Here is a 21,762-nt window from a genome sequence, read left to right as displayed (position 1 = left end):
ACCGACACACACACACACACACACATTCCTGTGTCCCGGTAGACAGCGGGTTGTGACGCACACACACACAGTCACACACACACAGTCACACACACACACACACACAATCACACACAAACACACACACACACCGACATACACACATACACACACACACACACACAGACACACACACCGACATACACACACACACACACACACACACACAGTCACACACAGACACACACACACCGAGTTGTAGTAGCGTTGTAGTTGTAGATCTAGGTTAACTGTGTCCTGGTAGATCTAGGTTAACTGTGTCCTGGGGTAGAGTAGTAGTAGATCTAGGTTAACTGTGTCCTGGAGTAGAGTAGTAGTAGATCTAGGTTAACTGTGTCCTGGAGTAGAGTAGTAGTAGATCTAGGTTAACTGTGTCCTGGGGTAGAGTAGTAGTAGAGTAGTAGTAGATCTAGGTTAACTGTGTCCTGGAGTAGAGTAGTAGTAGATCTAGGTTAACTGTGTCCTGGAGTGGTAGTTGTAGAGTAGTAGTAGTTGAAGTACAACCACACACACACATACACAACACAATAAACACACATACACACTAAACAACAATGCATACAGCAGAGGACATACTGTTAGACCGGAACCCGCTCATAAAGAACCTAATTCTCAAGGTTGGTGTCCGGTGGCAGAGGCGTACAAAGGCCGGGGACACAAAATGGCCTTCCGGAGGTACTTTTGATCTCGACGTATGCGAAGAGATGAATGTAATGATTCGTAACCACAAGCCAGGCGACAGCAGCAAAAAGAGGTTGAAAAAGAGGACAGAAGAGTTGGGGGTAATGAAGCTCTACGCCCAGAAGGGGAGAGCATACAGGCAGGAAGCTTTAGCGCTAAATCAGAGAGAGACGGATATAGGGAAACCAACATCCCCACCTTATGTCACGCAATTGCCGGTGGGCACTGTGACAATAAGAGGAGAATATGAGGAGACGGAATTAGGGACCCCCGCTAGGTCAGAAACCCCCGCTAGGTCAGAAACCTCCGCTAGATCAGAGACCTCCCTTAGGCGAGATACCCCCCCCCAAACTGACCCCGCAGGATCTCTATCCGAAAGTCCTGGCGGCATATGGCGAGACAGTACGTCGGAAGTTGTATGATGCAGAGGAAGAGGAGGTAGAGAACCTGGGCAGGCAGAGGGAGGGAGTCGGGAGGAAGATAGAGGAAGAGGCCCGTCAAAATATGGCACAGCAGACATCAGGGAAACACGGGGCGTGTGGCCACACCAAACTGTTGACTGATGAGGAAGATGAGAACGACACGAAACCAGCACAGGAGAAAGGAAACATTACAGGAACCCTGACTTTCGCCCCTACATTCCTGGGAAGTGTGACAAGTACAGGCCAGTTTCCCCTGCTAATAAAGGGGAACGATATCTTTCACATGCCATGGTCACCTCTAGACATCGATGGCATAATAGCAAGACTACCGGACCTTTCAGAAGGAGCCTCCAGGTGGATCACGCAGTTTGAGGAAAATACGTCATCTTTTCTGCTAGCAGTGGGTGACGTCAAATCCCTGTTGACGCGCTTGCTAGGAATTGGTGCCTGCCGGGACATCATGGGTGATACATCGATGCGAGTGGCATGCGACACGCAGGCCCATGATGGAGACATATTCAACGCGCATAGAGCGGCGTTGTGGTACAAACTCAGGAATCAATATCCATCACGTATTAATCCGGCAAAACTGGCGGGCAACCCCATAATGGAGACGGAAGGGCCTGGCACCTATGTGAACAAAATACTGAAGGAGTGGAGAGGTGAGCTAGGACACAACCCAGAAATAGACCCGTTGCAGAGGGCGATGTTTAGAGAAAGTGTGATGAGAGGGCTTCCAGAGGTGGTTAAGAATAGACTGGAAGACGTGGTGGGGTTAATGGACATGACTTATCCTTTGTTCTGTGCACATGTAACACATAGTGTGGAGAAGCAAAGGGCTCAGGAGCAGAAAGTCAGGGATCAGGATAGAAATGACTCAAGGAAGTTAACTCAGCAACAACTGCAGCCCCAAAGGAGGTTGCAGGCAGTAATGGTGTCATCTGCTACCTCTCCACCCATGCAGGACCAGGGACCCCCGCCTGCACCTCAGGTAGTGAGAAGCTATGGCTATAGTTCACAGAACCAGGCGTCCAGGCGGCAGGCAGGGAATGGGCAATCAGGCCCACGGTTTACACAGGGACCGGGGAACGAACAACAGTTTCCCCGTTTCCACTGTTGGAACTGCGGCATGCAGGGACACAGGGAAATGAGATGTAGGCAACCATACCGTCCCGGCTCGGAGTATGGAAGACCCATGCGCCAGGGGGAGTCACAGGGGCCCCACGACCAGGGGGAGACAGGAGGGCCCCGAAACCAGGGGGGTAATCACTAGGGGTGCCCAGAGAATGCGACGGGGGGAAATCAAATGATTGTGGTTTCCAAGGGAGCTGAGCAAGAACCTATTCTGCAGGTCCTAGTGGAGGGCAAATTAACAGAGATGATGGCAGACACTGGAGCAGGTTTTTCCTGCATAAAGCAAAAATACGCCGCTCACTTACCCCAGTCTGGACAGTATGTTCGGACGGTCGGATTCTCGGGAAAAACACAATTAATACCCACATCAGATCCAATCTCTATGACGTATAACAACAAGACCATAACAATACCTGTATTAATTTCGGACAGCACCCCGCGCAATCTCTTGGGACGAGATGCAATGTGTAAACTAGGCTGTAAAATCCTATGTACGCCTGAGGGGATTCAAATTGAACAAGACGTGTACCAAATGATGCTACAAGGGACGGGGGAGAAAGAGGCCACTGTGTTCTGGCTGGGCAACATAGATGCAGAGCTGCAAAGGGTCTGTGACCCCTGGGAGCCATTTCTGAAAACCCAACTGCCTCAGTCTAGACAAACAAACATGGAGGCACATTGCACACTACAATATTTGACGAATAGTGACCTAGTTAGGAACAAGGCATGGTTGCAGGGACAGCCCGAGCAGGTGCAGATTAACTCATCTACGATAATTGTAGGGAGACAGGGCGCGGCGTTGAGGGTTAACACGGGTAAGTATCTACGGGAACAACATAGACTAAGAGACGCCGCCCCACACATCACTCTGAGAATAAATCCTGGTTACGAATCCGAACATCTAGGTTCAATGATACAGGAATCCGAGACTCAAAGGTGGGTCTCCACGGAATCTCCGCTAATTTGGAACAGCGCAGATGGGAGTTTCATAAAAATAATGATTTCCTTTTCAGTTTTGGCAAAACCGCAAGTAATCAGATTACCAGGAGACCCTTGCGTTATTCCAGAGGCGGATGCTTTGCTGGAACAGGACATGTTGGCGCGCACCCCGGAACGGTTGTGGTCAAAACACGACACAGATGTGGGTCTAATATTGTCGGCACAGCCAGTGAAGGTCAGGTTAAAGAAGGGTTGTAGACCACCCTTTATCAGACAGTATACAATGAAGCCAGAGTCGGAGGAAGCTATATCACATCAGATTGAGGGACTGTTAAAGGGGGGAGTGCTCGTCCCTTTCAAATCCAGATGTAATACACCTATCCACCCAGTGCTAAAGGCGGACAGGGCTAGGTACAGACTGGTACACGATTTGAGGGCGGTGAACGACGTGGTGTCTGGACCAGAGGCGGAAGTCGCTAATCCACACACCCTCCTGACAAACATCCCGAGTAGCTCGCAGTACTATACGGTCATTGATCTCACGCAGGCATTCTTCAGTGTTCCATTGGAAAAAGAGTCTCAGTATCTGTTTGCTTTTACCCACAGGGGGAAACAATACTCTTACACCCGGTTGCCACAAGGGTTCGCGCACTCGCCGCATTACTTCTCGAAGGCGCTCAAGGAAGACTTGCAAGGAGTGTGCGACACACTACTCAGCACGGTTTTACTGTATGCAGATGACATTCTAATCTGCTCGGATACACGTCAGCAGTGCCATGAGGACTCCATCAAAGTTTTGAGTGGATTGGCCGTGGGAGGCCACAAGGCATCCCGTTCAAAACTGCAGTACTGCCAGCCAAAAGTTGAGTACTTGTCTCGCGTCATTCAAAAGGGCATAAAAAACATCTCACCCACGCAACTCGAAGCTGTATCCAAGGCACCTAGGCCATTGACGGTCCGACAGATGATGACGTTTTTAGGGATGACTGGGTACAGCTCTGAGTGGGTGGAGGACTATACGATAGCGACAGCGCCGTTGAGGATGATGATAAAAGAGGCGGGTACAGACAAGCTTCGCGCTCCCTTGACATGGACCGAGGAGGGGGAGGACGCGTTCATAAACATTAAGCGTCTGTTGTTACAGGCCCCTGCCCTGGCGCTGCCGGATTATGAGAAGTGTTTCCACCTATTCGTCTCACATAGAGCGCAGCATGCGACAGCTGTCCTGACTCAAACACAGGGGGTGAGTGGGAAAAAACAACCGATAGCATATTACTCTAGAGCTCTTTCGCCGGTAGAGCAGGGTCTGCCACCTTGTTATCAGGCCCTGGCCGCAGCACATTTGATGTATGAGAAGGCAACGGCCGTGACAATGGGATATGACATTTGCATTTGGACACATCACAAATTGGCAAACTTGATTGAAAGAGGCAAATTTGTTCTGACCAGCCAACGGCAACAGGCTTACATGAGGCTCCTGCAGTACTCGGACGTTACGATAAAAACATGCCACGGCAGTAACCCGGCGGATCTGGTACCACTCCCGAGCGAGGGTCAACCGCATGAGTGCGAGGTGGAGGTACAGGCTTTCGTGAAACTCCGTCCTGATTTGGGAGTCGACCCGCTCGCGATAGCAGAACTCTCACTTTTTGTGGATGGGTCCTGCTATCGGGAGGGGGAAAATTTAAGGTCAGGATATGCCGTCGTACAGTGCAAACCTAACGGAGAAACACTAACAAGAAAGGCCGGACAATGCATGCAACCATGTTCGGCCCAGCTTGCAGAACTAATAGCACTAACAGAAGCATGCATAATAGCTAAAGATCGCACGGTTAACATCTTTACAGACTCTGCGTATGCGCATGGCGTATGCCACCTATTCGCGGCCATTTGGAAGGCAAGAGGCTTTAAAAAATCGGACGGCTCACCGATCCTTCACCACAAGCAGGTTGTGGCGCTTATTCAGGCTGTAAAGTTGCCCAAAAGCATTGCTATCGTAAAGTGCCAGGCACACAGAAAAGACCTGTCTTTTGTGACGACGGGAAACAACGCGGCGGACGAGGCCGCGAAGGCGGCGGCTGCGGTGCCGTCCACGGCTGTTCTGATGTTTGCGGCCGAACTGACGACTGAGGTAACTGAGGATAATTTGAGTGATCTTCAGGACTCAGCCACGCAGGCCGAGAAACAGTCGTGGACGGAGAGGGGGGCTGTAAGGGGGGCAGATGGTCTGTGGAGGAGTCATAACGGTTTGATAGTCGCCTCCATCGATCTTCTGTCCTTGGTGATACCTGAGGCTCATGGTGTTGATCACTGTGGAAGAGCAGAGACCCTGAAACGAATCACGAAAATGGGATTTTGGTCCCCAAAGCTTCAGGCACAAATTGACGTTACACTAGCCAGGTGTTTAACATGCTTACAGGGCAATGTGCGCAAAGGAGTACCGACAGTGGCGGCTTACACACCCCTCCCTGAGGGACCATTCAGACATCTGATTATGGACTACACGGATATGATAACGCCAGTGCAGGGCAAACGATACCTCCTGGTAGTAGAGGACTGCTTTAGTCGCTGGATTGAGGCCATTCCATCTAAACACAAGAACGCGGACACAGTGATCAAGTTCCTGTGTCGCGAGGTCATTCCGAGATTTGGAATTCCCACGATATTACAAAGCGATAATGGCCGCGAGTTCATCGACAAGGTGGTTAAAGGGCTGATGCAGAAATTAAGTATAAAACAGCGCCTTTCCTGTGTCTATAGTCCCGGTCGCAGGGAAAGGTGGAAAGGGCCAATCTGGTCATTAAAAACAAACTGTTGAAAATCTGTATGCAAACTAAGCTTAACTGGATTGATGCTTTGCCACTTGCTCTGATGGCTATTAGAAGCAGCGTAAACCGCCAAACACAGCTAACACCGCATGAAATGCTTACAGGCCGCAGCATGCCAGCACCGCCATTTAGACACCTGGCTAGGGGCCCGGCATTAGATATTTTTGAGCAAGATCTGAAAAAATATCTTCAGCAAGTGACTAAAATACATGAAGCTGTGTTTCGACAGGAGCAGAGAAAGGAGAGAAAGGGGGTGAAGGAGGCGGAGAAGGAAGCCACCAAACCGAGACTGATCCCTGGGGACCTGGTCTTCGTAAAGGTCCACAAGAGAAAGTGGTCATCACCCCGGAGAGAGGGCCCGTACGAGGTGATCCGATCGACTGGAACGGCAGTCCAAGTCAAAGGATCAGCGACCTGCTTCCACTTCAATCACTGCATAAAGGCCAGCGGCGATCTCTTGGGGGATACAATCGATCGCAGTTATGCAGAACCCGACATGGAGGGTCCGAGACGGCAACTGGAAGGTGCAGTGCCTGCTGATGCTCCCGCAGATGTTGGCAGCAGTGTGCGGACGGTCGGCCGGGCACAACGACGTCATTGAGAACCGTCACGGTCGACCCGTCCTTGAGGATGATGGGTTTGAGTGGGTAGGAGTCCCACGGGGTCCCGCTCAGGCTCAAGTACCGGCAGGCTTTCATGACCAGGCTCAGAATCAGGCGCCCCCTCTGCCCTCCATCGAGGAAGGGGGGGAGAAGATAAGACTACAACCAAAAGGGGTGTTTCCCGTAGGACCGCAAGGGCATGTTTTTGATTTTGACCATTCCCCCGTTACAGGCGGGGATACTTACCATTATACTAACGAGGATCGGGTTGTGGGGGTAGATAGGAGGGTTGAGCCTGTCCCGAACCAATCACAGGGGACAGGGGTGAGGGGAAAAAGGGAGGTCAAGGACACTGAGTCGGAAGAGGTGGGGGGACAGGATATGTTCCAGAGGACAGCCGGAACGTTGAGGGACTCAGTGGGCTCACTCTGGGCCAGGTTGAGGGGTTTGCTTCCTTCCGGGGAACAAGATGGGGGCGACTATGACTATGACGAGGAAGACCCGGAGGCTGACCCGATGTATAGGGCGGCTTTAGGGAATGAGTGGTTTAAGTGGGTCCAGTACACGAGCGCGCAGAATCAGATAGAGGATTGTTATGTCTGCTCCAAGGCACGTCCGGATAGGCTGCTGGTGAAGGGCACGAAGTTCAGTTGGGCTCAGTATGACAGGGACGCAGAGGCATGGGAGGGGCCCCATAATAGTCGCCCTTGGTGCGAGGCAGAGTGTTTGGGGTTTCTCGGCTCTAGTCGTTTTAAGGCGGCAGGAAACGTCACGGATTTCAAGGATGTCACTATGCGGGAACGTTGTAGGAAATTGGATGTACGTGTGCAGGGGGTAGCGACGGGGTTGCCAATACCCAGAGGTGTCAAACTATGGCTGACCAAGGATTTCGAGTGCTTGCAAAAGGAGGGGACCCGGGACGTAGGGGAGGTGGCAGAGGGGCGGTGCACTACTATTTGGAGCATCACGACTAACTGCACGAAAGAAGGAAAGTGTGGACACGGGGTCGTGTTAAAGGGAGTGGATACCAACCCACGGCCTGTAGCTTGCCCTTTTCATGTCCAGGATATGGCACTGGCGGACCAATACTGGCTCTGCGGCGGTAGGAGGTTGAGGAATACACTTCCTTTAGATTGGTCAGGTAGATGTGCCCGGGTTCAGGCGATCATGCCAATGGTGGTCCTACCATTATCAGTGACGGAAGGACCTTCTGAGTCTCCTATCTCTCGAACGAAGCGTAGCTACAAGGCAGACCCAAGGGTGTATCTGGACAGCATAGGACAGCCAAGGGGCATTCCAGCCGAGTTCATGGCTAAGAATGAGATTGCGGCAGGGTTTGAGTCTATTCTGCCATGGATATCGGTCAATAAGAACACCGGGTGGATCAACTATTTGTTTTACAATCAGCAGCGGTATCTCAACTACACCGAGGAGGCGTTGGATGCAATGGGGGACCAGATGCACGCGACCAGTACGGTGGCGTGGCAGAATAGACAGGCTCTGAACTGGTTAATGGCGGAGAAGGGTGGAGTCTGTTCCATGTTTGGACAGTACTGCTGCACATTCATTCCGACGAATGTGGGGCCAGGGGGAAAGTTCTCCGAGGCCATGGCTAAGCTGAAGGATTTGAGGGAGGAGTTGAGGGGGAATTCTGGCCGGAATGAAGAATGGTGGGGGAGTGGGGTGTTGGAAAGATTGGGACAGTGGGGAAGCATAGTGATGCAGACGGGGATATCCATTGGGGTGGCAGGGTTGATATTGGTTCTCCTTTTCTGTTGTGGTATGCCTCTCTTGGGTAGGCTGGTAACTTCACACGTAACGAGCCAAATGCTGATGGTGGGACAGAAAGAGATTGAGCCACAAATCGGGCCATGTCCTCAGCTTTATGCTGCCTTAGAGGGAGACGAGGGGATAGAGGATTAGGGGTATGGTGAGGTAGGGACATTTTCTTTTTGTTGGTTCTTTCCTTTAAGAGTGACGGGGGATGGTCTGAGTGCAGTTTTGTTGGTTTATTCCTTTAACTAGGAGTTTTAGTCTGATTTTCTAATGATCCTTCGGCATAGAGATTGCAACCATTGAAAATCATTGCATTATTTTTTATTTTTTTATTATTTTTTGTTTATTTTACTCGTGGTCCTGGTCAAACCGGAATGGGAAGGGGCATCGGCAGAGTGTCGGTTCTGAGCCTGAGGAAGCATTGAGAAGAAGTGTTCTGGGGATCGGTTCTGGGGACTGGAGGGACAAAGGGGGGGGCTAACGCAGTGGGCAAGATGGGCACCTCCCGTCGAAGATGGGGGGACACGTGGTGAGGTCGGTACCAGCGCCTCCCGTCCAGGCATGGGGACATGCTTCTACGGGGACTGGAGGTGTGGCGTGGTGGTTGCTGTATTGGCAAAATGTGACTTTTGGCAATACGGTGAGGAGACTATGGCGTGGGCATGGAAGGGGGGCTGAGCGATGGACACTGGGACTCAATGTTATGGAAGAGACAATGTCATTTTTTTTTGGGAGGGATGTTCTATGTTTAGTTCTGACGGTCAACTTCTCCTTTCCCTGATGAGAGTCGCGGTTTCCGGCCGGAACTGTGGCTCATTTGGTAAGCGGTGGAGGTTGGGGGGATTTGTCTGTCAGGTTAGGATTATAAATTGGGGTATTTTGTTGATGTTTTATTATTACTCTTGTTTGGAACGGTTTTGTGTTTTGGTAAGAACGGTAGTCAGCCTTTGTTGGTCCGTTAGGGGTCCAGTGAATGAAGTAAGGTTTCTGGTTTAGATTAGGCATTTAAACTTTTATTATATAATTGTGGTTTCTCGTTTAGTTAGACGTTCACATTTTCTTGGTTATATGATTTGGGTGGGACTAGGGATAGCCCCAAATGGGGGAATGTTGTGGAAAATGTGTATACGGGGGTGGAGGTAGGAAAGGGGTTAGTCTTGACTAGTTTAATATAGGTCAACTAGCAGGGCTCAAAGACACTAGGGCGACAGTCTGGCTGATGTTCTTAAAACAGCCTCAAGATAGGCAGATGGACATTTCAGTACATCATATCGTGTGCTCTAATCTTGTGTCTTTTCTCTCTTTCATACATACACAGCACACACACACAGACACACAGACACACACATACACAGCACACACACACAGACACAACACACACACACAGACACACAGACACACACATACACAGCACACACACACAGACACAGCACACACACACAGACACACACAGTCACACAGACACACACACACACACACACAGACACACACAGTCGCACAGACATACACACCGACACACACACACACACACACATTCCCTGTGTCACAATACACACATACAATACACACACGTCTGTACACAGACGCACACACACACAGACACACACACACAATACACACATACAATACACACACGTCTGTACACAGACGCACACACACACAGACACACACACACATACACACACACACACACACAAACACACACACACACACACACATCTCACTCTCTCTTCGATGTTCTTAATGTTTTACATCATATCGTGTGTGTACATCATATCTTGTTTATCTCTCTTCGATGTTCTTAATGTTTTTATCTAAATCTATGTTCTTCTTAATGTCTTTATCTCTCTTCATGTTCTTAATGTTTTTATCTCTCTCCGATGTTAAATCTACGTGTCATCTTAATGTACGTCATGTCATATTTGACATGATATGACACATCATCATATCTGTCATGTGGGGGCAGGACTGAGAGGGGATTTAGGGGACAGGCAGAGGGATTGAGGGTAGAGTGTTTTTTGTTCAAGCTGTGGTGATCCTCTGCTCGATCCATAGCTTTTGCTGTTAAGAACTTCTTTTCCTAAATAAATTACCTACTTGTTAAAATTGGAAATATCGTCTCCTGCTGTGTTAAACAACCATCAGCCACAACATAACAAAAATAAATAGGAAAAAGAAAAGTATGTTTTATCAAAATAGGATAAAACATGATGGAAAGAAACTGTGGAAAACATATGAGCTAATGGGCAGATCAGGTGACAACACACCCTCCTTTATAGAGTCAGGCAGTGCCTTCATTACTAAACCTCTAGATATTGCAAACTACTTTAATAATTTTTTTGTTGGGAAGATAGAGAAACTAAAAAGTGAGACAACATCATCAGATAACAATCTTTCAAAACAATTGATTAATGACCAACTCATGAGAAATAAAGATTGTGAGTTTGACTTTCAAACTGTGCAGGTGAATAAAGTAGAAGCACTTCTTAGTAGTGTAAATGGCAAAAAAACATCAGGATTAGATAACCTAGATGGGTAACTCTTGGGTAAGGTTTCTGGCTCTATTGCACTACCCATATGTAGGGGTGTAACGGTACACAAAAACCACGGTACGGTACGTACCTCGGTTTTGAAGTCAAGGTTCGGTACGGTTTTCGGTACAGTGGGGGAAAGTTTGGCTTTCCATGTTCCACTCAGGGGTGATGTAGTGTGCAGTAACTAATTGTACTTGTAGGGCTGTCAACAAATGTTCTATATTGAAATTAATAATCAACTTGTAATTTTTTTTTAAATAATAATAATAATAATAATATTAGATTGTGAAAAAAACAGCCGTTGTATTCGAGAATACCATTGTATTCGTTCGGTACGGTATGGTACACACTGAAACTTGTTCGGTACGGATACGTGTACCTTTACACCCCTACCCATATGCCATATCTTTTATCTAAGCTTACTGAAAGGTGTATGTCCATTGGCATGGAACGCTGCAAAAGTTATTCCACTACCCAAAAACAAGAAGGACATGTTTTCAGGTGCTAATAGCCGTCCTATCAGCATTCTTCCAGTGCTTAGCAAACCCTGATTGATTTGATTTGATTTGATTTTTATTTAGTACATACAATTTATACAAAAGTATAAAAACAAGGGGTACAAGGATAACATGTGAAAGTCTGTCGACTTGTTTCCAACATGGTCCCAAGAAGAATACAATAAATCACAAAGAAAGAGTTAAGAAGAGAAGATAGATACAACAAGTAGATAAAATAGACAACACAATTTTCTGAAAGAGCCTCATTACAGCATGTCATGTTCCTGTTCTTCAAGAGTGGTGGCCAAGCACCCACTGCAACCTATTGTTGCAGATGTCGCTTCACACCCCTCTTGAAGACAGCAATAGTGGGGGAGTTTTGGATGGCCCTGGGCAGAGAGTTCCACAGCCGGCAGGAGTTTGCAATCTGAGGCTGAGGTTACACCTAGGGTGTTTTTCGTTTTGTTTTCAAAATGAGTTTCGCTTTCCCGGTCGCAACGTAGTGGCAGCCAAGTTAGACATTCGTTTTGCAACCTGAGCACTTTCGTTTTGCCTCCTGAGCACAGTGATGTAGTACAATGCCAAAGCAGTAGGTGGCAGAACTTGAATGTGCCAATACACTTCCTGCAAAAAAAATATACAAACCGCCATCTTTAAATGCCTCCTTGAGCTATTTAGCCACTGTAGCACTTATTTTTCAGCAAAGAACGTGCAATAAACAAAACGGATACATTCACTGTGTGTTCTGCCTCTCATTTGTTGATGAAACAAAACTAACATCAACACAATTGAACACCAAAAGCGGAGTTTAGTCTCATCGGCGCCGATGTTGTTAGCTTACATGCTAACGTGAATGGAATATGCCAGTATAACAGTATAGCATTGTGGCTAGCAGCTAACATTAGCTCACGTTAGTTAGCCAGCCAGCACCAGGATGATATCGGGAGCTATCAGTAGCTAGATAACATTAGACAACGCCTCATGTATTAAACAAAAGTGAATAGATGACTGGGCCATTTTGTTTAATGCTTGTTATGTTGAAAGAGGGGCTCTGAGCTAACAGGGTCTGGTAGCTAACGTTAGCTCACGTTAGCCAGCTGCTCATGCAATCGTTAATGCTAGCAGAATGAATGGATGTAAACTTTATTTAACATATTGCAGAATGGGTACAATACAATACGGCTCAATACAAACAATTGTTAAGGGAATGCAGACTGTTGTAGCTTGGACTGGGGTCCTTATAACAATAACTTGACAACACATGGTAGCTGCAGCTATTTGGGACAGCTCTGTTGTCACCGGACGTTGGTGAGGGCACGCAGATGTCGGTATCTACTGCGCATGGGCGTTGAGCAACAACGGCTCCTCGCAGATTACACAACACGTTGTCGGCGCGTTTTGGCGTTTATCCAAAACGGAAACACAATTTAGCGTTGTCAGTAGGGAATGCGGCATTTCTAAAGGGGAACTATTTTACTATTTCTTTCACTATTTGGGCACTTTTACACAATTCCTGTGAGTCTATGGAACACCTCTGTAATATATATATTTTTTTTATTCATTGTTTTGTATTTCTAATCAAGTCCTCAAAAACAGCATTTTTCTACCTCAAGATCTCGAGCTGTTTTGAGCCTGGGCTCCTAAACCACTGTGCACGTTCTGGTTCACCTGAACATTAACATGCAGCGGTGTCTTTATGACATCACAGATAGGCACATTTTCAAATGACTCAGTTCAGTGAGGGTGAATATTGTGAGAGGAGAATTGGAAGAATGCGCCAATATGAGAATTTTGAGACATAGATCATATTAATATAAGTTCACATAGCTAGGAAACAATGCTAAACACTCAAAAAGGCCATTTATAAGATAGTTCCCCTTTAACAGGGACAGCAAACGTATTCAAAACAGCAACAAAACGAAAACTAAAACAGTCTGTGTAACCATGGCCTGAGTTTGCAATGCATGTGTCGTGTCAGGAACAACAGAACCATTTTGATTGACAGTCGATTCTGCCAATTACGTCACACCGCTAGCACCCACCTCCTGCTGTTCTTATCACCAATCGGCAAGCGTTTATTCGTTTTTTTTACTTCCGGGACGTCCGCCATTGATTTTGACGACAGAACCACAACAAACCTACCGGAGCTAATAACGTTAGCTTCCCGCGGCCCCCGAGTTGACTACCAGTGCTCCGCAGGATGACTAAACGAGGCATAATGATTTTACTGCAACGAATGTTATAATAAAAGCTTTTCTATACATTTGTCTGATTGAAAACTTTATTAACAGATTGCAGAATGGGTACAACTCAGTACAGGCTCTCTGAGCAAAGGAAGGACGTGAGAGATATGAATGAGTAATGCTTGCTATCTGGTCGGGTAAATAATATGCTGATGTTATTGAACGTGTAACTATATAACGTTAATGCCACAAAACGAATGCCTTTGTTAATCATAAGTAACTTTGATGCAGTAGCGTGTGTGTGGGGGCGGCGTTGTGCAGGTCGCTTGACTGAAACTTTTTTCAAAGTTTGAACGTGTTTGATTGATTGAATTGATTGAAAACTTTATTAACAGATTGCAGAATGGGTCCAGTACAGTACAGCTCAATACATACAATTGTTAAGGGGATGCAGACTAGAGAAAGACTTTTGTCTTGTTTACATCAGGGTCCCCCATTTTCAATTCATCATAACATATGACATACACGACATACAGATAGACAGTACTGCTACATCTATACATTTATGACATACCAGATTTGCAAATACAGTACTGTTTGTGATACAAAAAGAGTCCAGAAAAGAGAGTATATACATTTGACGTAGAAACTGTACATTGGAGGAGGTTGGGTAGGTGGGTTGGGGGGGTGGGGGGGGGACTGTACATTGGAGGTGGGTGGGGTGGGGGGGAAAGGTGTGGACCAGATTGACGCGACACAAATTGATGGATATTTATCGGCTACTGCCATCGGCAAATCTGAGCTTATAGGCCGATGGCAGTCAACAAGGCACTTATCGGCCGATACCGATACCCGACCGATATATTGGTGCACCCCTAATCACACCTTGACTACTGCCCAGCAATCTGGTCAAGTGCAGCAAAAAAACGATCTCAACAAACTTCAGATTGTGCAGAATAGAGAAGCTCGTCTTGCACTCGGGTGTTCTACGAGAACAGGTGCAGATCAAATGCATAGGGATCTTGCGTGGTTGAAAGTAGAGGACAGATCGACATGTAGCCTACTAACACTATTCAGGAATATAACTGTCTAAACAACCAAGCTGCCTGTACTCAAGAATAACCTTTTCACAAGACAGACATGAGCACAGGACAAGACAAGTTACCAGGGGTCATCTTTCAATTCCTCTACAGAGATCAAATGCAATGAAAATAACTGCTATATATAGGGCCATCTCACAGTGGAATAAGTTGCCATATATAATTAATTACTCAAGCAATAAGCAAAGAAAGCTTTAAAAAGCAAGTAAAGCGGTTACTTTTCGGTACAGGCACAATGCTAGCTCTATAACATTTTCATATTTTACTAGTTCTTTTGTAATGTTGTGGTATAATGCTAATGTAATGAGGTGGGTTGGATGGGTGTGGTGGGGGAATTATATTTGATTATGTTATGTATATTGTTTTGTAGGGCTGTCTTAAATACTTCGAAGCTTCGAAGCTTTGTTCGATGGGCATGGGATTCGAATATGAAAATAAAATTTGAATCTATAAAAAAAAAAGTTAAAAAATGTTTGTTGCAAAAACAACTCTGCCTCTCTTTGTTAATTACAACAAGCAATGCTGTTTGTTATTTAAGATGAGGTCGGACTCGGCACTGACAGATTTGTGTTTATTGTTCTGCTTTTATAAAGCCTCAAATGACTGCTTACAATATTTCATGAAAGCAAAGTGTTTCGTTTGTCTAAGATTTAAAAAGGTTTAAACTTTACAGCACTGACAAAGTTGAACAAAGTGCTGTACAAGTCCCACAACATAATTTTTTTTAATATATATATATTTATAAAAAAAAATTATTATTAAATTATTATTATTCGAATTAAAATCGAATCTCGGTCCCGAAGCTTCGAATTCCAAAAAAATTTTTGAAGGTCAGCCCTATTGTTTTGTATGTTTATTGTTGGTATTATTTTTAATTATGATGTTCGTTTGTATTTATTGTTTTGTGTGGACCCCAGGAAGAGTGGCTGTTGCCATTTGTAACAGCTAATGGGGATCCAAATAAACTTCAACTTAAACTTAGTCTGTTTGACACTGTGGTCTTGGTTGACCAGGTGGAGAGAGTTAGAGAGTCTGTTTGACACTGTGGTCTTTGTTGACCAGATGGAGGGAGTTAGAGAGTCTGTTAGACACTGAGGTCTTGGTTGACCGGGTGGAGAGAGTTAGAGTCTGTTTGACACTGTTGGGATGTTTCTTGACACAATAAGCAGGTCATGGTGCTTCTGGCAGGAAGGTGGTCAGACACTGTGGTCTAAGCGTATATACTGGGCTACTTCCTAATTTTTTATAAAAACAAATATGTACTGATTGAAAAATGCACAAATCATCTACTGGAGATGAGAGACGTTAACATCATGTGTTTCACGGAGACATGGCTCAAGCCAGCGACTCCGGACAACAGCGTCTCTCCATCGGACTCCTTCAACGTCCTACGAGCGGACCGCACGGCAGCCTCTGGAAAGAGCGTCGGCGGTGGGGTCTGCATCCTCACGAACAATGTCTGGGTTAATCCCAAAGAGGTACATGTTCTCTCAAGTTCATGCTCCCCAGACATCGAACATCTCTCAATCCTGTGCCGTCCGTTCCACCTCCCCCGTGAGTTTACCGGGGTCATCATGACCGCCGTATATATCCCCCCACAGGCAAATACTGGCAAAGCGCTGGTGGAACTACACGACCACCTCAATAAACACCAGATCAAACACCCAGACGCGGCGACGATCGCGGCTGGGGATTTCAACCAGGCGAATCTGAAGAAAGTGATGCCGTCCTTTTTTCAGCACATCGCCTGCTCCACAAGAGGGAAGAGCACACTCGACCACTGTTACACCCCGTTCAGAGCCGGCTACAAGGCGGTAGCGGCTCCGCCATTGACGGGGTCTACAAGCTTGAGCGATCACGACTCCATTTTATTATTCCCTGCCTACAAACAAAGATCACGTGACGCCGTCGTGTCACGTGAGACAAAAAAATTGACTGACGAATCAGAGGCCACGCTCCAGGACGCGCTCGCAGACACGGATTGGGATATGTTTCGGGGAAGTGCCAGTGACGTCAGTGAGTACGCAGATACCGTTGTGAGCTTCATATCAACACTCGCTGATAGTATTGTCCCCACGAAAAAGGTGCGGGTTTTCCCAAACCAGAAACCGTGGGTGGACAGTACTATTAGAGCAGCCCTGAACTCTCGCACCACTGCTTACAACCTGGGCAGAGAGTCAGGAAACATGGAGGAGTACAAGGCTTCAGTCTATACTCTGCGCAAGGCTGTTAAACTTGCTAAGAGGACATATGCTGATAAACTGGAGACACAAATGGCACAAAACGACACAAGAGGCTTGTGGCGGGGACTGAAGACAATAACTGACTACAAAGTCAGCGGCCCCTCAATGGGGAGCGACGACGCCTCTCTCGCGGACAAACTCAACTCTTTCTACGCTCGGTTTGGTGTAGACAGTGGCGCCGCTAGCTCTCCGGCTAGTGACGTCACTGGCGCGCCGGCTGTTGTCGAGGGGGGGGGGGGCAACCGCGGGGGGGCGGGGACGCTCTCTCGTTGTCGGAACACAGTGTGAGAAGAGCATTTATGCAGGTGAACACCAGGAAAGCGGCAGGCCCAGATGGTATAACAGGACACATACTTAAGTCCTGTGCCAACCAGCTAGCCCCGGTGTTCACCGCCATATTTAATCAATCCCTGGCGGAGTCAGTGGTCCCTGCCTGCTTCAAGATGTCCATCATCCCTGTACCGAAGAAACCCTCCCCAACATGTCTCAATGACTACAGACCGGTGGCACTCACCTCTGTGGTCATGAAATGTTTCGAGAGGCTGGTCAAGGACCACATTTGTGCCTCCCTCCCCAGTGATATGGACCCTATGCAATTTGCATACAGGACAAACAGGTCCACTGATGATGCGGTCTCCCAGGTACTGCACAGCACCCTCTCTCACCTTGACCGTCAGAAGGGGGGCTATGTGAGACTGTTGTTCATTGACTACAGCTCAGCGTTCAACACCATAGTCCCCACCAGACTGGTGGACAAGCTGATCGAGCTGGGTCTGAGCTCCGCCCTGAGCGCCTGGGTACTGGACTTTCTGAGTGAAAGACCCCAGGCGGTCAGGGTGGGGGTCAGACCTCCAACACCATCACCCTGAGCATCGGGTCCCCCCAGGGCTGTGTTCTGAGCCCCCTGCTGTACTCACTCTACACACACGATTGTGTGGCCAAGTTCAGCTCCAACTCCATAGTGACGTTTGCAGAAGACACAGTGGTGGTGGGGCTGATCTCGGACAACGACGAGAAGGCCTACCGGGAGGAGGTTGAGGTACTGGAACGCTGGTGCCAGGACAACAGCCTGCTCCTGAACATTGGTAAAACCAAGGAGCTGATCGTGGATTATAGGAGAGGACAGCAGGAGACACACACACCACTGAGGATAAACGGGGCTACCGTGGACAGGGTGAGCAGCTTTAAGTACCTGGGGGTTCACATCTCAGAGGATCTGACATGGTCAACACACATAGACACAGTCGTAAAAAAGGCGAAGCAGCGCCTCTACCACCTGAGACAGTTAAGGAAGTTCAGAGTATCGGGGAAGATACTCCAGTCCTTCTACTCGGGAGCTGTAGAGAGCATCTTGACCGGAAACATCACTGCCTGGTATGGAAACAGCACGGCACAGGACAAGAAGGCCCTACAGAGAGTGGTGCGCTTAGCCGAGCGTACCACGGGTATTGCACTACCTCCCCTGCAGGTTCTATACAACAAGAGGTGCAAATCCAGAGCCTGCAGAATAATGAAAGACCCTCACCACCCCAATAACAGCCTGTTCCAGCTGCTGAGGTCAGGCAGACGCCTGCGAACCCCAGCTACTAGGACAGAGAGGCTTAGGCTCAGCTTCTTCCCCCAGGCCATCAGAGCCTTGAACAATGAACACTGAGTGCCACAGAACACTGAACTATCCACACACAAGCACACATGAGCACACACGACACGCACGCTGTGCACACTCACACACTAGCAGCCACTTTAATCACTTTAACATGAGCAGGCGCACACACTCATGCCGCACACACCCACACTTATGGCCAAAAAGGAAATTTAAACTTTAAATTAGTATAACAACAGTAACAGTGTATTGCACTACCAAAGTTACCTAGCATGTCCTATATGCTCTGTAAATAACTATGTACAGATACCGAGATGTCCCACCATGTTACCTGCTACCTGTTTATTGCACAATGTTGTTTTTATTGGATTCTATTATGTTGTACCACTGTATTGCACATCGTTGCGAGCAAGACCACCCGCATTTCATTGTATACTTGTATGCCGTGACAAATAAAACTCTTGACTTGACTGTATGGAACCAGCTGTTAGAGGCCAGAATAGAATGACTGGAACTCTTCTTCTTTTTCTTTCGGCTTTTCCCGTCAGGGGTCGCCACAGCAGATCATCCGTTTCCATCTGTCTCTGTCCTCTGCGTCGTCCTCCGTCACTCCCGCTACCCGCATGTCCTCTTTCACTGTGTCCATAAACCTCCTCTTGGGCCTTCCCCTCCTCCTCTTTCCTGGCAGCTCCATCTCCAGCATCCTCCTCCCGATGTACCCCACCTCCCTCCTCTGCACATGTCCAAACCATCTCAGTCTTGCTTCTCTCACTTTCTGCCCGAACTGCTCAACATGGGCCCTTCCTCTGATGTAGACATTTTCGATTTTGTCCAACCTTGTTACTCCCAGAGATAACCTTAACATCTTCATCTCTGCCACCTCCAGCTCCGCCACCTGAATAGAATGACTGGAACTATAGCATCATAATTAGTGTAGACAAATCGCCAGTTTCCTGTAATGTCTGGCTTCAGCATTAGAATAAAAAATCAAGATTTTGTTTATTCTTGTGTACTTATTATTTAAAAAACTAAATACTGTTCCTCTCAGCCCAGAGCAGTGCAACAAGAAAGGATAAAATAGAAACTAAAATGTATCTGCATATGATATATTCAATCTAAAAAGATAATTAAGAAGCGATACAAAAAACATATACACCCAATCAATGAACAAATAAAAACATATAATTCAACATAGTAGGAGCAGAGAGGACGGTCAATGGGCTCTGTTAATGAGTCTGATGGCTTGTAGGAGAAAACCTCAGCCGGTTGGCTCTGGCTGTGGCTACGGTAGCGCTTTCCAGACCACATCAGCTGGAACAGTCCATGGTTGGGGTGATTGAAGTCCTTGATGATTTTTTTTTGACGCACCGCCTCTCATAGTTATCCTGTATGGAGGGAAGCTTACATCCACAGATTTTTTGGGCTGTCCTCGCGACTCTGCTCAGCGCTCTGAGGTTGAGGTCGGTGCAGCTCCCCCTCCAGGCGGTGATTTACACCGTCAGGACGCTCTCTGTTGTTCCACTGTAGAACACTTTCAGGATCTTGGGTGTCATGCCAAACTTCTTCAGCCTCCTGAGGTGGTAGAGGCGTTGTTGGGCCTTTTTTACCACATTATTTGTGTAAACGTCCCAGGTTAGTTTGTCGGTGATCTGAACACGAGGAACTTAAAACTGCTGACTCTCGGGGCTTCCGTAGGGAGAGGCACACGAGATGGCTGCTTGAAGTTGTAGCTCCCGACGGTCAATTAAAATAACCTCTCCAAATTCAAAAGAAAAGCTAAAACAATAATGAAATACTCGGAAATGAGTGAGAGGACATAAACAATGAGTCGAAGGAGTCGAAGGAATTGTAAAAAACAGGAGAACGACGACGAAAACGGCGAGATGGACGAAGTAAGATTAACTAACATGGGTGAAGATGGCGGCGGTGAAAACACGACTGAAACAATTCAAGAGGGACTTGCCAACATTAGCAGAGAGATACGCAACCTTAAGACAGAACTGAAGAACGACTTCAGTTTTTTGTCTGAAAGGAAACGGGAGGAAACGGGATTCGGTTCCAGACACCCCTCGCTAAGATCCGAATCCACTGGGACTCCGGCACACGCACATATGACAGCGCAGAGGAAGCCGCACAGGATCTGAAGAAGAGAGGAGTCGCTGTGGAGGAGCCAGCCCCCCGCGCTGCTAGAACAGGCCAGGACGAGCGACTACAGCGAGGACAACCGTGGCAGCGCGCTGGAAGGAAGGAGAGACACCCGGGAGAAGCGAGCGAGAGGGAGAGAGGAATAGCCCAACGAGCAAAGAACAGACTGCAGGACTTTCAATGTACCACCAGCAAATAAATCTCAGGGTGAGAAATACATAGCATAATAAGACTGGTGAGTTAATTCAACGTGACGTGAGTAAACTGCCCGAATATGTCTAAGGACTATGGGCTGTATTGTGTTGTTTTGACTCGCTTAACGTTAGACGTTCCGAGTTTTTGTTGGATCTAATGCGGACTAGCTGTAAGCTATTCACGTGAACGCTGAATAGCCCCTTGACCCAAATGACTGGATGACTATTAGTCTCCCTTTTTTATAGTTTAACAGACTCCACTTGATTATTGAAAGACCGACGAGAGTCACTCAGGCACGCTGTAGGTAGACTATTTTGTTTATTTTATAGCTCCTTTTTTCCCCCACCCCCAACGGGACCTAAGCCATGGGATGGCCAGCGGACGTCTGTTTTTGGAAGCCAAGTATTGTTTTTGTTAATGTTACACCTGTTCTCTATGTGTATATGTCTAACTGTTCATGTTTAGTAATGTGTGAATTCCGGGTTGACAGTGTCAGGTTTAAGTTGTTAAAGCACAGATGAGTAGAAACTTTAAGGTGGTATCTATAAATGTAAATGGTCTGGTTAACCCAGTTAAACGGAGCAAAGTCATAACCAAATTGAAACGTGAAAAAGCTCAAATTATCTTTTTGCAAGAAACGCATCTCTCTCAGATGGAGCACGAGAAACTCAAGAAATATGGATATAGGAATACGTTCTATAGCTCGTTTAGATCGGGTCATAAACGAGGTGTTTCTATACTAATTCCTAACTCATTAAATTTTGAACTTATGACTTAACTTATGAAACGAATGATAAGGAAGGACGCTATGTCATGATAAAATGCAAATTAGAGGGCAACT

General features: G+C 47.1%; 1 protein-coding gene across 1 annotated transcript in view; it reads left to right on the top strand.

Moving 5' to 3' along the window:
• Positions 1–19,480, top strand: part of LOC311224771 (uncharacterized protein) — a gene marked incomplete at its 3' end in the record, with an annotated part of 47,651 nt that extends 28,171 nt beyond the window's left edge. Inside the window, exons 5-6 of the mRNA XM_084309880.1 lie at positions 6,273–6,403; positions 19,468–19,480. Of these exons, the coding sequence (XP_084166006.1) occupies positions 6,273–6,403; positions 19,468–19,480 (144 nt within the window). The remainder of the gene's footprint in view (positions 1–6,272; positions 6,404–19,467) is intronic.
• Positions 19,481–21,762: the final 2,282 nt, after the last annotated feature.

This window comes from Notolepis coatsorum (assembly GCF_963971535.1).
Source record: "Notolepis coatsorum genome assembly, chromosome: 1".
NCBI lineage: Eukaryota > Metazoa > Chordata > Actinopteri > Aulopiformes > Paralepididae > Notolepis > Notolepis coatsorum.
The sequence above is the reverse complement of the archived record's forward strand: the minus strand, read 5'-3'. Positions and strand labels throughout refer to the sequence as shown.